At 43.5% G+C, this 16,175-nt stretch overlaps 1 protein-coding gene across 5 annotated transcripts in view; it reads right to left on the reverse strand.

Moving 5' to 3' along the window:
- RIN2 (Ras and Rab interactor 2) overlaps nt 1-16,175 on the reverse strand; it is a 227,302-nt gene that overhangs the window by 22,210 nt on the left and 188,917 nt on the right. For all 5 annotated transcript variants that reach the window (XM_068232215.1, XM_068232214.1, XM_068232216.1 and 2 more), the window contains one exon: nt 11,371-12,468. In XM_068232215.1, the coding sequence (XP_068088316.1) occupies nt 11,371-12,468 (1,098 nt within the window). The remainder of the gene's footprint in view (nt 1-11,370; nt 12,469-16,175) is intronic.

Raw genomic sequence — 16,175 nt, forward strand, 5'->3', positions numbered from 1 at the left:
TAAAACACTCCTGCACCACCTGACCAAGGAAACAAGACAGCAAGTCCCTATGTAGAGCTGTTCTAGAGAAAACAATTCTAAAATGCCTCTTCAGAAATTCCTAAAGCAACTATTGCAATGTGTTTAAACATTACTACAGAGGCATTTTAGAAATGTGTAAACCAACACTCTTTCTGAGCACCTGAAGAGCTGGTAAGTGCAGAGCTTGGCTTTACATGAAAGACCAGCTCAGGGGCAGTAAGCAAGTGGAGACGGCAGAAGGTACACTAGGGAGGGGGACAAAAAGGCAGGAGTATTTATAAACACACACACACACACACACACTCACACACACACGCACCACACACACACACACACACACACACACACACACACACACACACACACACACACACACACACACACACACACACACACACACACACACACACACACACACACACACACACACACACACACACACACACACACACACACACACACACACACACACACACACACACACACACACACACACACACACACACACACGTGTAGCCTTCCCTATGAAGCCAAGTGGAAATTCCAGGAGATTGTATGTTGAATGTTTGTAAGTGTAAGTAATGTGTTGAACATGGTGAAACGTGGACAAATTATTTTTGGACAACTGATATTTTTATAATGTGTCAATAAAAGGCCATTTAAGTCTCCAGAAAGCAAGAAAATACTCCGAATAATCTTGACAGTACTTTTGCGCCTACTTATTTGGTACTTTTTCAATTGCAAAGCGGAAATAAAAATTATTTTAAACAGAAGATGAAAATTATCTCCTTGGAGAAAACTCAGGATAAAAAGTATGTTTCTGGTTGTTTTCAATGTGCTTTTAAAGTGTTTTAAAATATTTAGAAACAGCTGGTACAACACTAACATTTAACAACAAAAATATGTAACAAAAAGCAGTACTGGACATTTTGTAGAAGACAAGATTGTTTCTCTAAAAGGTTGTAAACTATGGTTACATTTTTTTAAAGTGAAATGCACAACCTGACTGACCCTGCAGTACAGCTGCTGACTCTCCCAGCTTTTAGGGCTGTTTCACACTACAGGCAGTGGGTAAAAGGCTAAAACGCTGCGTTTTGGCTGCAGGCGTTTTAAAGGCGTTTTAAAGGCGTTTTAACGCCAACACATTACTATCAATTGTAAAGAGAAACGCCACGGTCAGACCTAAAAAAAGCTCCTGGGAGCGTTGAAACGCAACGCTCCAAAACGCGGCATTAGATGTGAAAGGTAAAATGAAAGTCTATGCACTTTCATTTTACCTTGGAAAACTCCAACTTCGGCCGTGGCGTTAAAACGCCGAAAAAGCCCTCTAGTGTGAAAGGGCCCTTAGAGAATTTGGTTGCAAACCACCTGTTGCAGCCCACAGTGGATGCCTTGAGGTGTCAAAATCTGCACTTGACCCCTCAGTCCACTTGTCACAACACTGAGGCCCAGTGACTGGTAGCTTGGTTATCATGAGTCTTCTCACCACCAGGAAGTGGCAGGTTGTATGTGAAGTATGTGAAGGTCTGAGCATGCTGGGGTAATGGAGTGAGGAGGATGTCTGACAGGGGTGTCAGCTGTGTGCTGGGGAATTATATATTGCTTTTACAATGCAGCTCAGAATCACTTAGAGGTCTGTCCCATGTTCTTTACCAAAATAATTTTGCAGCTCTATTAGTGTCTTCTAAGTGTTGGTATTTTGAGGGAAAGTTTTACTGAAATCTGGAATGTGACACAGTCACACCTATAAGGCTTGCTATTTATGGACTCCCACACAGTGCCAAGCATTCACTTCACTACATGTAAAACAATGGAACATTCTGTAACATCATTCTGGCATCAGCCTCAAAATATAAATTAGCTGTGCAACACTTAGAGTGGGAGAAAGTTCTGCAGGCTTTAGACCTGCCAACAAGGAAAGCACAGTCTGTGTGCAGTCTATAGATGTCACTGCTAGCACTCTACTACAGAGATAATATGGATACTGACAACAGAATACCCAGAAGTGATTATTTGCACCAGCAGCACACAGAGAGAGAGAATAGGTCACTTTCTCGCCTGGTTATTGTCAATGGCGAGGGGAAGAGACCACCTCTGGCTGTAGCTGGGACAACAGGGCTTGGCTGGTGTAAGAACTGATCAATATCTGATACCGATCCAATTGTAATCAGATAGGGATCGATCAGCTAGTCATATGACCATAACTGACCTGTGTATGGCAAGCTTAAAGGACAACTGAAGTGAGAAGAATATGGAAGCAGCCATATCTATTTCCTTTTAACCACTTCAGTACCAACACCCTCTGCCCCCTTAAGGGGGCCGCAAATCGCCGCAATAATCTGTCGCTCCCGCCGGTCACGCCGCTCTGTCCCCGCCGCAGGCAGCTCTCTCTGCCATCGCTATGACGGCAGAGCGCTGTGCGACCGTCAGGAGCCACTTTCATTCACTCAATGTAAGCCAATGGGAACGGCTTACAGGAATGACAGGGCCAGGAGCCAATGAAAACAGCTCCTGCCCGACTTACAGTGCTCTGCCGTCATAGAGGCGGCAGGGCAGCACATTGCGGCGGGGACAGAGCGGGCGAGGATGGGCAAGGGCGCGCGGTGAATGGGACGTAGAGTTTACGTCCGGTCAGAACCGCAGCGCCACCCGCCCGCCGTAGATTTAAACTGCGTCGGTCCGCAGGTAGTTAAACAATACCAGTTGTTTACTAAATGTATCTGACAAAGGAATGTAAACAAAAAATGAATAACACAAAGATGAATAAACTGGACATTCATTTACAGCAGATTAACACGTATCAATATTCAGCACTGATTTCAAAAGTCAATAAAGTGGGTTCCTTCAGCCCACAATATAAAACCTCTAATACAGTGCAGTACACATAACTAGCACTGTACATACAATGTCATGCATAGACATTCATGAAGGTTGTACAGATCTCTATAATGCAAATGAATGCAATGATGGAAACTATTTGGTGTAGTAGGAGTGGATTATATGCCAGATCTCCAGCACTGAACCATTCCACTTGTAGGTGTGATTAGCTGCCTTGCATAATCACATAACAATAAAATGCAGTATATTATTATACAGTGACATCAGAATATATTGAGCAGGAGGTGAATAATAAATATACAGCAATGCAAATCCTGCATGTATGAGCTCACTGCATACATTTCTCCTACCCATATAAATATCATGTATAATAAACACTTCCATAATGTATTCCTTGATCTGCCAACAATTCTAAAGAGCTCTAAATAGAAGCTTTTAAAAGCCTGATTAGTGTAATGTGCCAACGGAATAAAGTATGTTGTTTATGCTTTTACCATATTACTGTCTGCAATCAGTGGCAATCAGTGATGATGGAAAGTAAGGTATATACATTTCCCTGACAGCTGTTTATCTACGCCAAGAGGCTGAACTTAAACAAGTCATACAGTTCGGATACATAGTTGCCATTAAGAGCATAAGCTTCCCAAACTGTATTTACTGCACACGTGGTCAATCTAAAGCTTCATACACACACCTGACTAAAAGAGACTCAGAGACAAAAGAAAGTACAGTTCTGATACCTCCTCCCGCTCCATAAACACGTCTTAGTCCCACGCCATCCTCCCGCGGTCTGCCGTTCAGCCGCAGTGATCTCCGTTAACAGCCTCAGTCGATGCCAGTCAGGGTCTACTGCGCATGCGCAGTAGACCCGGACTGACGTCATTGAGCCTGGTAACGGAGCTCATCGCGGCTGAACGGCAGGAGGACAGCGTGGGACTTAAGATGTGTTTATGGGGCGGGAGGAAGCCCAGGTAAGCCTCTTTAAGTCAGCTGAGGTGGCCGATAAGGATTGCCTCTGCCGACAATCAGGCGTGTGTATGGCAGCCGGAGACCCCCAATTGATCCCCGGGGGGAGCTACTCAGCACCAGTGACACCAATCCCCCGCCGATCTCATTTTCGTGCCGCCTCTTGTCGCCCCTCTGTCGTTGTCCCCCCACCCGCATAGCAACACAGTGTGTCCTCAGCTACACAGCTGACACATGCAAGTGCAGCCCAGCAACAGGTGGCATCGGTTGGCAGGTCAAGGGAATAAACGTATACCTACTGATCTTACTGAATGATTAATCAAGTCTGTTCATTATGAAATAGGAAAGAGGACCTATAGACCTCTCACCAGTTCAGAAATAACAGTCGATGGATTGATAGCACGGTGACTCTGCAAGGCCCCCGATACAATTGTCGGATTTATGTTGGTGTACAATTAAAAGCTTGCTGCCATCGAAACGTGGTGTGCTGATATCCTCTGTATCTACTTGCTTAGTGGCATTGGCTACGCCGCCATATCAAGCACCCAACCCGCCAGACAGTGTGCCTGCTTAAACCTATGGATTTTATAAATTAGGATATGTTCAAACCTGTCAGTCTGCAGCAGTAAGCGGACCACACTCTCCAGCTGTCTGCGATTTTTCACATTTCTTATCAGGGCTGTGGAGTCAGAGTAATTTTGGGTTCCTGGAGTCAGAGTCGGTGGTTTCAATAAACTGAGGAGACTGATTATTTTCGTACCAACTCCACAGTCCTGTTTCCTATATAGCCTATGGTTGAAACGCATCTGCTGCAGGCACCAACTGGACACACTGTTCGCTCTCTCTGGCCATTGTAGCTCTGGCTTAAGTGGCAATTTAGCTTTACGCTCTACTAATCTTGTGGTAAAACTTTACCCATGTTATTCTGCTTATTGAAGTTTAGTGAACCTACCCTAATGACGCCTTAATATCCACATGGAGGGGAAAAACCTCAGAAGGGTATTTCCAAAGTCTCCAGTACCAGATTATGTAACGTTATAACACCACATTATACACGGGTGCTTATTGGCTGCCCTAACAACTATACCCTTCAGTTTTTACAGAGAACCATTATATATACTTTGATGCAACTAGAACAAAATGGCTGGAAAAAATACTACGCCCACCACAAGGTAATGTTTGTGTTGTGCCACAGGTAAGATATTCTATTTACAGAGATGGCTGAAGGAAGCACAGCTCTATAAATAGCACATCCATATTGTCACTCTGTTTACCTCCTGATGAAATGTGTCTGCTCGGCAATGCTGACTCAATCAATAGCTTACATTAAACTCTTTTCATGCCAAACCACAGGGAGTTTCAGGAATTAGTCATAGGTTTCTGTCTGTGGTATTGAGCAATGGCGTAGCATGCCCGGCAGGTTCATCTAGCCATGTCTTCCGCCTGATTTTACAGGATAAAGAAAACAAGGAAGAAAGGTAAACAAAGGAGATCATAGTTTAGTGATGCAAAATCTGGTATAGATTGTGTTACAGATTTCCTGTCTTATCCAAAAAGCTGAAACTCGTAGCTGAGGGCAAAAGTAATGAGAAGTCTAGATAACCATTCAGAGTTGGTATAGTATAGATCTATGTTAAATAGCAGACAAAAAACGGGGAATGACAAGAGATATGGAGAAAGACAAAAGGGTAGAATCCCTCCCCCGACCACCCACTTAGAGGAATTGTGTAAGGGTGTAAAGGTCTGGGGACATTAAAGTGGACCTGAACTCTTGCACAGGACAGCAGGAAGACATAGAGAAATGCACCCTTTATGTATTTAGAGAGACCTGTCTAATTCCCCTTCATCTGTGTCTAATCACAAGTTATAATTTGATCTCTCCCCTTTGTCAGCTGACTGCCATGGCAGATAAGCTCATTTGAAAGCACAGGATGCTTACAATATGTCTGCTTCCATGAAAGCAGGACGTAGAAACACTGCAGATTTATTGCAGGATATGTATCAGCTGTAACAAAGAAATGTTTTTCTTTAAAGGTTATTATGCTGTTGCATATTTTTTAGAGCAGAGAGGAAGTTCTGAGTTCAGGTCTGTTCTAAATGGGTGCACTGGGTGACAAAAATGGAGTTCACTGTAAAATAGCCCTATGTAGATAGAAACAAGGGGATGTCACCAGAACCTGAGTTTTATAACTTAGGGTGTCACTAACCAGGTGCAAGAATGCATCCAGTCACATCTGGAAAGCTTAAAGTCCAGTTTGTAATTGTTTCAGGTCAGTGAGTCGCTGAGAAATACCAGGATTTGGGTGACAGCCCCAGAGCTTGAACCTGTAAAAACAAGTCAGAAGTGGCAAATTCCCTACACATCTATTCTCCTCACAGGTTAGCCTTACAAAGGGCAAATGTATTAAGCTTCGTACTCAACGCCCGACGGCTCCCGCAACGTCCCCTTGACAACGAAGGTGGGTTAAACCACGAGGTCACGTGACGTACAGTACATGGCGGCGCGAGCGAGACTTCCGCGATTACGGTACTTTGCGTGGTTTCATATAAGATCTCAAAGATCCGATCCACCGTGTCGGTCCGCGCCGGGAAAATCGCCAGGTGGGTACGCAGCTTAAAACACTCAACCTAATTGTGAAACGGAACAATAGAATCAGTCGCCATCTGCCAAACAGAGAAGTATTTACATCCACTTCCCTTATCAATAAAAGAAATTGTAGCAATGATATTTATGGCACTATTGTTAGAGCACAGAAGTGCCATGTCCAAAGGCGGCTAGTTCACAAAGGAATCACTTCCCATAATATCAGAAGGTAAATAACAGACAGCAGGATACATAGCTGAGCCCTTATTCATGCCTGTGGATGGAGGACTTTCACTGGCATACAGTACCTGACAACTCATGTGAGTCATAGCAGGCCAGTGTCTGATAGCATCAGTGTATTAACACTTTCCCAGAACACTGCCACATATTGCTATGGAGATTGCGCAACCTGGGGCTGGTACCTCACAGTAGGATTATAAATGTTTTTATAGTATTGCAGGTCACTTAATATTACAAAGTGTACATAAATAGGATCTCATAATCTCTCCCAATGAACCCCAAAACCTTCCGTACTGCTTCTGCCGATCCATGCAACCTCAGGTACCCTGACATGTATGGAGAATCCACCTACCGCCTACAATGCAGCATCATCTGGAGGAAAGAGGTAAACAAACTCCACGCTGACTACTGTGAATAGGCCTCTGCGGCTGAGCATGCAGATGGGTGGGAGTAGGTACAGGGCCAATAGAGAAATAAACGCTGGCACTGATGGTGGAAAGTACATTAATAAACAACAGTGTACGTGATACATTTATCTTCTTGTTTAATGTACCGTGTTTCCCTGAAAATAAGCTCTACCCTGAAAATAAACCCTAGCTGGAATTTTGAACATGCTCGAGATATAAGCCCTACCCCGAAAATAAGTCCTAGCGGCAGTTAGCTGTGCGCAGGGATGACAGGGAAGGTGCCTGATAAGTACATTGCTCAGGAGGAAGAGGCAGACAGCAAGCGGGGACACAGTGGTTCAGTGCTGATCAGGCACCGGTCCTGTCATCCCTGCATACAGAAAGGTTATTAGCTGTGCGCAGGGGTGACAGGGCAGGTGCCTGATCAGAATATTGCACAGGAGGAAGAGGCAGACAGCAAGCGGGGACACAGTGGTTCAGTGCTGATCAGGCACCGGTCCTGTCATCCCTGCATACAGAAAGGTTATTAGCTGTATTCAGGGGTGACAGGGCAGGTGCCTGATCAGTACATTGCACAGGAGGAAGAGGCAGACAGCAAGTGGGGACACAGTGGTTCAGTGTTGATCAGGCACCGGTCCTGTCATCCCAGCATACAGAAAGGTTATTAGGTGTATGCAGGGGTGACAGGGCAGGTGCCTGATCAGAATATTGCACAGGAGGAAGAGGCAGACAGCAAGCGGGGACACAGTGGTTCAGTGCTGATCAGGCACCGGTCCTGTCATCCCTGCATACAGAAAGGTTATTAGCTGTATGCAGGGTCAGGGCAAGTGCCTGATCAGAACATTGCACAGGAGGAAGAGGCGGGCATGCATTCATGATCACATCAGATGATGTCTATGAAGGGTTCCATACTTATGCTCACCTCATGAACCCTGTTTAAATTCAATTCAGGCTGGACTTTTTATGGACTACTGCTATTGCTACATTACCATTCAGCAAGAGACCCCCCCCCCCCCCCCCCCACACACACACACACAAAAAACCCCTGCCACACACACACAATCTTTAGGGGGTTCAAGACATGTCCTTTACTTATCCTAGTCAAGCTGTGATTGTTTCAGGCGACAAAAGTATGTTGTCTGTGCAATCCTTAAAGAGGTACTCCAGTCTTATACACTGAACCTCTTGTGATATCAACGTCACCATTGTAGCCCCACTGTGCTCTCCAAGCTGCAGTACCATAGGGACGGTCAGTTAAAGCCTCCTGAATGATCTGCCTGCTGGACAAAGAACTACATTTCCCATGGTCCTACACTATGACTATTAGCTGCTAATGACCTGGAAAACATGTAAAAAAAAGTAAGGGGAGCAAAGGCGCAAGATCTCCACTTTCCGCCACTTATTCTTTCTTTTTTGTGTGTGTGTGTGCAGAGTTTACCCTTAGAACTAGGAGTATGTTGGCAATCATACCTGCTAGATATCAAGAGATGAGACTCTTTGCTGAAAGCTGCTTCATAATTAATACATGCATTTTTTTTAAGACACCGGATTGTCAACAAGGAGTTACAACTCCTGCTAAGAAGTTAATAAAATCCATTTATGCAGACGAGTGAAGACTAGCAGAAAACTATTTTAATTAGCATTTTCTTGTGCCAAGTCAGGGAACACTTTATTCTGAGATTTCATTTCCATATGAAAACCTGGGCTGAAAGCTGCAGAAAGCTTGGCAGGGCACAGTTCTGGCAAAACAAGCAAGGAAAAAAGGGTGGATGAAGGAAGCAGGAATTCCACAGGGCAGCGGAGGGTACTGAGGCTGGGGAGAGTTAACCTCTGAACTGCTAAAGGAACAAACTTACTTTTATTGTGAAATTCCAGGTTCATTTGGGGAAAAAGTCCTTTCAGGTCAGCTATACATTACAAGTATTTTAGAAAACCATTGTAGTTTCTGCTCTCTTTGTCCTGAGTAGGGATGGCAATGTCTAGGAGAACTCATGGAGAAGCATGTGATCAATATGATCAGCTGATAGATTTGTAAGGTTCTGATTTGCTGTGATGACTTCCTGGTTTAGCACATGATCATGACCAGCAAATTAGAGCCTTAGAAATCGATCAGCTGAGCAAAGTGATCACATGCCTCTCCTAAGCATTGCCATCCCTAATCTTAAGAATATCTTCTCCAGGGACACAGACAGCAAGTAAAAGCAGCAAAACCTAACTGGGTTTTTTATTGTAGAACCCCAGTTACGTTTTGCTGTCATACTCAAGCTGATGATGTTCCAGAGACAGGAGGTAAGGGGACACAGAGAGAACTGAAAAAACCTAAAAGAGGACCCAACCTTTTTCCACTTTACACAAGACTGTAGGTAAATTATTTCTCTGAGTTGTGCTTAATTGCAAAGCAGATTGTCCAATGTGGAAAATACATACGAAAGTACACCACAGAATGATCTTAATAAAATTAATATTAATAAACTCTGCAAAATAGCATTATTACTCTATTATAACATTTGGATACTGTCGCCATTAAGATATAAAGTGCACTGAACTTTCAAGTCAGAGATTGTTAATGAGGATTATCTGAATAAAGTTCTGTAAACACACTAGACTGTGAGCGTCAGAAAACGAGTGATCCCTGAGGGTTAGCAAACTATGCTGGTGCACATTGGAATAACGATGGTCTGATTGTTACCGGAACTGTGAAAATGAGGATGTGGAAGTGCGAAATTCACCACACATAAGTTGTTTGTATGGGTCAATCATTTGTTATCGTTCGGCATGAACAACTAACACGGATTGCCATCCAAATCGATCCGCCAGGATGGAGCGATCTACATGGACGATAATCGCTGTCTTTTACCATTGTCAGGACACCTTTTTTTTAAATGATTCTCATCCCACTCAATGTTTATTGTTCGTCTCCAATGACCATGGTGTAGCAAGTATACAGAGTGGACCTGAACTCTTGCACAGGACAGAGAACTGCACACCCTGTATGTATTTAGAGAGTTTAGCCTGTCTAATTCCCCATTATTTGTGACCAATTCCAAGTGTAATTTGATCTCTCAGCTGTGTCAGCATAGGAATCCCAGCAGTTCTCAGCAGAGCAGCTAATTTTTAAACACAGAATGTTAACCCTATGTCTGCTTCCACGAAAGCAGGAAGAAGACCCACTGCAGATTTATTGCAGGATTTGTACCAGCTCTAACAAAAGAGATATTTTTCTTTAAAGGTTATAATGCTGTTGCTTATCTTTCTGAAGTTCTGAATTCAGGTCCGCTTTAAGGCTGGAGCTGTACAAGTTATCAGTGATCACATAAGAAAAGGCTCACAATATTCAGTACTACTACTGGTAACATCATCCATGCCAATCCTTGTACATGGTTACAAATCAATGATCCATAACCCTAAAAGTGCTAATCCAGTATACTGAATAGTTCTCATAGTGGCAACTATGATACAGGTGAGATTTGTTTTCACTGCACTGTATCACAATGAAATATCACACATGCTGCCTGCTCCAAAAACTATTACAACATCACCATAGACTTTCTATGGCAATAACATCAGAGGTCTCGCTCCCAGGCTAGATATTACGCAATAATATACACTAGGCGCTGCTTTGTTATTGTGTCATAACTCAATCCCTTTCTGTTGTGTGTTTATATAGCTTCTGCTGCACCATCTTCAGCAAAAAAAGTAAGCAGTTAAAATCTAAAAGAACTGACAGGTTTTGGACTAGTCCATCTCCTCAGGGGGCATTCTCTGGGTTTTCTTTGTTTTCAAAAGGATTTTCTAAATGGCTGTTGCAAAGTCTAACTGCAAAAATAGTGTGCAAGTGAGTAGGGAGGCTGGCTGGTATATTATTATTATTTAGGCAGTGAAACTGCTGTTCAGGAAATGCTTTTGCAAACAAAGAAAACCCTGAGAATCACCCATGAGGAGATGGACTAGTCCAAAACCTGTCGGTTCTGTCAAATTTTAACTACTTACGTTTTTCGTTGGAGTGGTGCTTTAAAGGAGAAATGCAAAACAGCTGGTGTAGACTGGCGCCACACTGACATCGTATGAAAGACAAATATAGGACACAGAATGTGTTAGCTGAGCTGCAAACTTAGTGAAGTGTAAATAAACATTGTCCAAGCTATCTCGTGTTAATAATTCAGACAGTGTAACAGTTTTGAAATGGATTAAGAAATAGGACATCTGATTAAAGAGCATGAAATTACTTCCAGAGGTCAGATCTCCTCTGCAGTGATTTTCATGCTGCTCTGTAACCGGTACCTGCTGTGATTTAGGAGAGCAATCGTTTCTTACCTATCTGGTCTTCTGGTATGAGCGATTCGATTGGTGGGTCCAGTTCGGAGCTCTGTGATAAGTAATTTTTGACTTGTGTCATGAACTGTCGGATGGTGTGCAGCATGTCTGTGCTGGAGACGTGGCAGTCCTTATTCTCCTGCAGAAAACTGATATAATCCTGGACTAGGCAACCGAAGTAAGTACACTTGTCCTGAGACATGGCTGTGATCTTCTTTATCATCTTCTTCTCTGGGGTCACCAAAGAATTGAACACCCCACTCACTTTGCGCAGGTGAGTTTTCATAATCTTGGAAAAACCCAAAGATCCACGTTTTTTCCGAGACTTCACAGGGGGTGCCATGCTCTCCTGGTCGCTTTCTTCTTCAAAATCCTCCAAGCTGTCACCTTCGTAATACGGAGGGATCATACGGTCATACTCGAAAGAGTCTGACGATGATGTTGAGATGCTCATGTCACTCAAGCGCTGAACCCGCAGTGTGCCTTTACCAGGCGAGTTACAGTTCTGGCTCAGAGTAAGGTTCTGCATGGTCTTCTGTGGAGGTGATTCCTCAGGCTGGGAGTCAAAGGAAGACCTGCAGGAGCTGCTGAGCGATGGGCTCTGGTCGCTGCTTTGCCACCTGTTAATGGTGGCCTGCTTCTTCAAGCGCGGTGGAGGGATGGGAGTAGCAATTTTAGAAGGGGAGTCTAGATTGCTGCTCCTGCTATTAATAAGTGTTTCTGGCATGCTTGGCATTGACTGCACAGATCTGGACAGCTGAAGGCTTGTGCGATGACTGTTAATGGATGGGGGAGGGGGCCTAGGAGGTGGTGATCTAGTCTTCTCTATGCCATTAGCTTCTCGGGCTCTTGTAGTCTCTCTCTTCAAACTTCCCCCAGAGTCCTGGCTGTGCACTTTCAAGAACAGAGGGTTAATGAAACACAGAGCTCCGTTGGTCTGGCTACATTCCAATTCTGAGGGCGTTCTTGTTCGGAGTGAATGCACTCCGTTTATAAGAGGTAGATGATGTGACTCCCTCTTGACGTAGCCTTGGGGGAGAGGCTTGGGAAGGGATGGAGCATATTTTGGTTGTATGTTTACATGAGACTTCCAAAAGTCTAGAAAAGCAACAACAAGAATCATCAGTGCTTTCATATAAAAATCACTTATTCAAACATGTTCCTAACACAAAATGTTAAGTGTAATAAATAACTATACAACTTGAATAAAGAGTGACTTAGACAGCAGACTAAAATTAAGAAACACTTGCTGCCAAATAAACCAGTTAAATACAGGATCTTCTCAAAAAATTAGCATATTGTGATAAAGTTCATTATTTTCTGTAATGTACTGATAAAGGTTAGACTTTCATATATTTTAGATTAAAATACACACAACTGAAGTAGTTCAAGCCTTTTATTGTTTTAATATTGATGATTTTGGCATACAGCTCATGAAAACCCAAAATTCCTATCTCAAAAAATTAGCATATTTCATCCGACCAATAAAAGAAAAGTGTTTTTAAAACAAAAAAAGTCAACCTTCAAATAATTATGTTCAGTTATGCACTCAATACTTGGTCAGGAATCCTTTTGCAGAAATGACTGCTTCAATGCGGCGTGGCATGGAGGCAATCAGCCTGTGGCACAGCTCAGGTGTTATGGAGGCCCAGGATGCTTCGATAGCGGCCTTAATCTCATCCAGAGTGTTGGGTCTTGCGTCTCTCAACTGTCTCTTCACAATATCCCACAGATTCTCTATGGGGTTCAGGTCAGGAGAGTTGGCAGGCCAATTGAGCACAGTAATACCATGGTCAGTAAAGCATTTACCAGTGGTTTTGGCACTGTGAGCAGGTGCCAGGTCGTGCTGAAAAATGAAATCTTCATCTCCATAAAGCTTTTCAGCAGATGGAAGCATGAACCCACTTTTGAACCAGAAACAGCGGCAGAAGCGCCTGACCTGGGCTATAGAGAAGCAGCACTGGACTGTTGCTCAGTGGTCCAAAGTACTTTTTTTCGGATGAAAGCAACTTTTACATGTCATTCGGAACTCAGGGTGCCAGAGTCTGGAGGAAGACTGGGGAGAGGGAAATGTCAAAATGCCTGAAGTCCAGTGTCAAGTACCCACAGTCAGTGATGGTCTGGGGTGCCATGTTAGCTGCTGGTGTTGGTCCACTGTGTTTTATCAAGGGAAGGGTCAATGCAGCTAGCTATCAGGAGATTTTGGAGCACTTCATGCTTCCATCTGCTGAAAAGCTTTATGGAGATGAAGATTTCATTTTTCAGCACGACCCGGCACCTGCTCACAGTGCTAACACCACTGGTAAATGGTTTACTGACCATGGTATTACTGTGCTCAATTGGCCTGCCAACTCTCCTGACCTGGACCCCATAGAGAATCTGTGGGATATTGTGAAGAGATAGTTGAGAGACGCAAGACCCAACACTCTGGATGAGCTTAAGGCCGCTATCGAAGCATCCTGGGCCTCCATAACACCTGAGCAGTGCCACAGGCTGATTGCCTCCATGCCACGCCGCATTGAAGAAGTCATTTCTGCAAAAGGATTCCCGACCAAGTATTGAGTGCATAACTGAACATAATTATTTGAAGGTAACTTTTTTTTTTGTTTTAAAAACACTTTTCTTTTATTGGTCGGATGAAATATGCTAATTTTTTGAGATAGTAATTTTGGGTTTTTATGAGCTGTATGCCAAAATCATCAATATTAAAACAATAAAAGGCTTGAACTACTTCAGTTGAGTGTATTTGAATCTAAAATATATGAAAGTCTAATGTTTATCAGTATATTACAGAAAATAATGAACTTAATCACAATATGCTAATTTTTTGAGAAGATCCTGTATTGTATGTCGATAACAGAATTAAATAACTGAATACACCGCTTTCTTAGCACCATAGTAAACTAGAAAACTAAATGTGGAAAGGAAATATTATTGCTGAATAGATTTAAGGGCCAGTTCACAGGGGCGTCCCACGGCGTCCCAGCCAAATGCATTTCTGCAACGTGCAGAAAAGAATTAGACAGGTTTTCAGCGGCCATCTGCATTTTTTTAGCCCCACAGCGGAACACAGAGGCATGGCGATATGTGATCTTGGAAGCAACCTGTTGCTTCCAGGATCAGCTCAAACGATGGGGAAAAAAGGTTGAACATGTGGCATTTGTGCAAACGGTGGGAAACTAAGGTACTGGCTTAAAGGGACTCCGAGCACCTCTCATGGGCATGCCTTTAAGACAGACGACTTATAACAAAGTCGTGCTATGACCCCTCTGGAGGAGCCTTTTGCAATGGCCATGCGTGTCACTTCCTCTTCCTGCTTCATTCAGTGATGCATTTCTCTAACAGAGAAGACAGGGGTGACCCAGAAGTTATAACATAGCCAAGATGGCAGCCGTGATTTATAAACTGAAATCGAATGAAAACTATTTGGTGTAGAACGAGGCATCAAATGAAAGAGGAGAGCACAAGCTACAGAAAGGTATGCATCTTTAAGTACTTTGCAGTACTGGTCAGAGTCTTAAAGGCATGTTAAAGGCATGCCCATGAGAGGTGCTCGGAGTCCCTTTAAATTATGAGCGCTGCAGATGGGTGTAAACAACATATAATAGACCGTGTGAACTGGCCCCAAATAAGTAGACAACAAAAATAAATGCAACACAGCAGATTCTGTATGGACAGTACTCTCCTGCCAGGGCGCCAACACTATCTATGCTGCTAAAATTGCATGACTAAAACATTGAGATCACACATACCATAGATTAAACAACAAAAGTAGGAACAATTAAAATAATTATAATATTGATGCTAAACAAATTAAGCAGAACTAAAGTCAAAACATTTTGTTTTAGTTGTAAAGTGGGGAAGGTTTTTAACCTCTTTAACCTCTGGTCTATATGCTCAATGAAGGGAACTTCGGTCACTTCCTGTCCTGGTGACACCCTGGGCTTGTGTTCGTCTAATCTCTAATGTAAGCCCATGGTGTCACTGGGAAAGGAAAAAACACTTGACAGTTTCTACTTTTAACACACTAGCAAAAAGGTTTTTGGTTCTGTTTTCTCCATGTAGATGTACCCCGCTACCTAGCCAGACATTGTCAGAGGGAAAAAAAATACACAATAGGGTGTAAGTCCAGGTTCACACTGCACTAAATCATGTTTCATTTAGTGGAACAGATCGGATGCGAACGGATCCTATGCAAAGCAATAGGATCTGTTCACATTAGTCTGTCCGGAGCATATTAAATCTGTGCCTTTCCAATGAGCAGAATGAGTAGCATATCTCACTAGGCTTTGCGAGCAAGTACTGCATCTGAAAGATTCCAAAAACCTACCAGGAAACAACACAGGGGACACCAAGAGCCCAATATAGTGTAGTGTTTGGGGTCAACGTGGGAGCAATAAATGAACAAAGAGGAGGGTACTCCCAAAAACAGGCAACATGTTTACCCTTCCCTTTAGCATGTGTGGGAAAAGACCATTCCCACAGGATCCTTCTCTTCCATGGCCACAGTCCCAACCAAAGTCATTGTAATGATAAGATCCCAGAGGTACTCTAGCCATATTGCTTTTGCCAGTAAGGTCTTGATGAACTTAAACGGAACCTTAACTGAACGGGGGGTAAAGAGTTTCACTTACCTGGGGCTATTACCAGCCCCCTGCAGCAGTCCTGTGCCCTCGGAGCCACTCTGGAATCCTCCGGTCCCCCGCTGTCACTTAGTTTCATTTTTGACGACTCACCAGTCGGCCGGCCGCCGTGCGTATTATTGGACGCATTTCCTACTGCAATTAGCGCTGTTGTGGACCGCA

This window comes from Hyperolius riggenbachi, chromosome 4 (assembly GCF_040937935.1).
Source record: "Hyperolius riggenbachi isolate aHypRig1 chromosome 4, aHypRig1.pri, whole genome shotgun sequence".
NCBI classification, from domain to species: Eukaryota; Metazoa; Chordata; class Amphibia; order Anura; family Hyperoliidae; genus Hyperolius; species Hyperolius riggenbachi.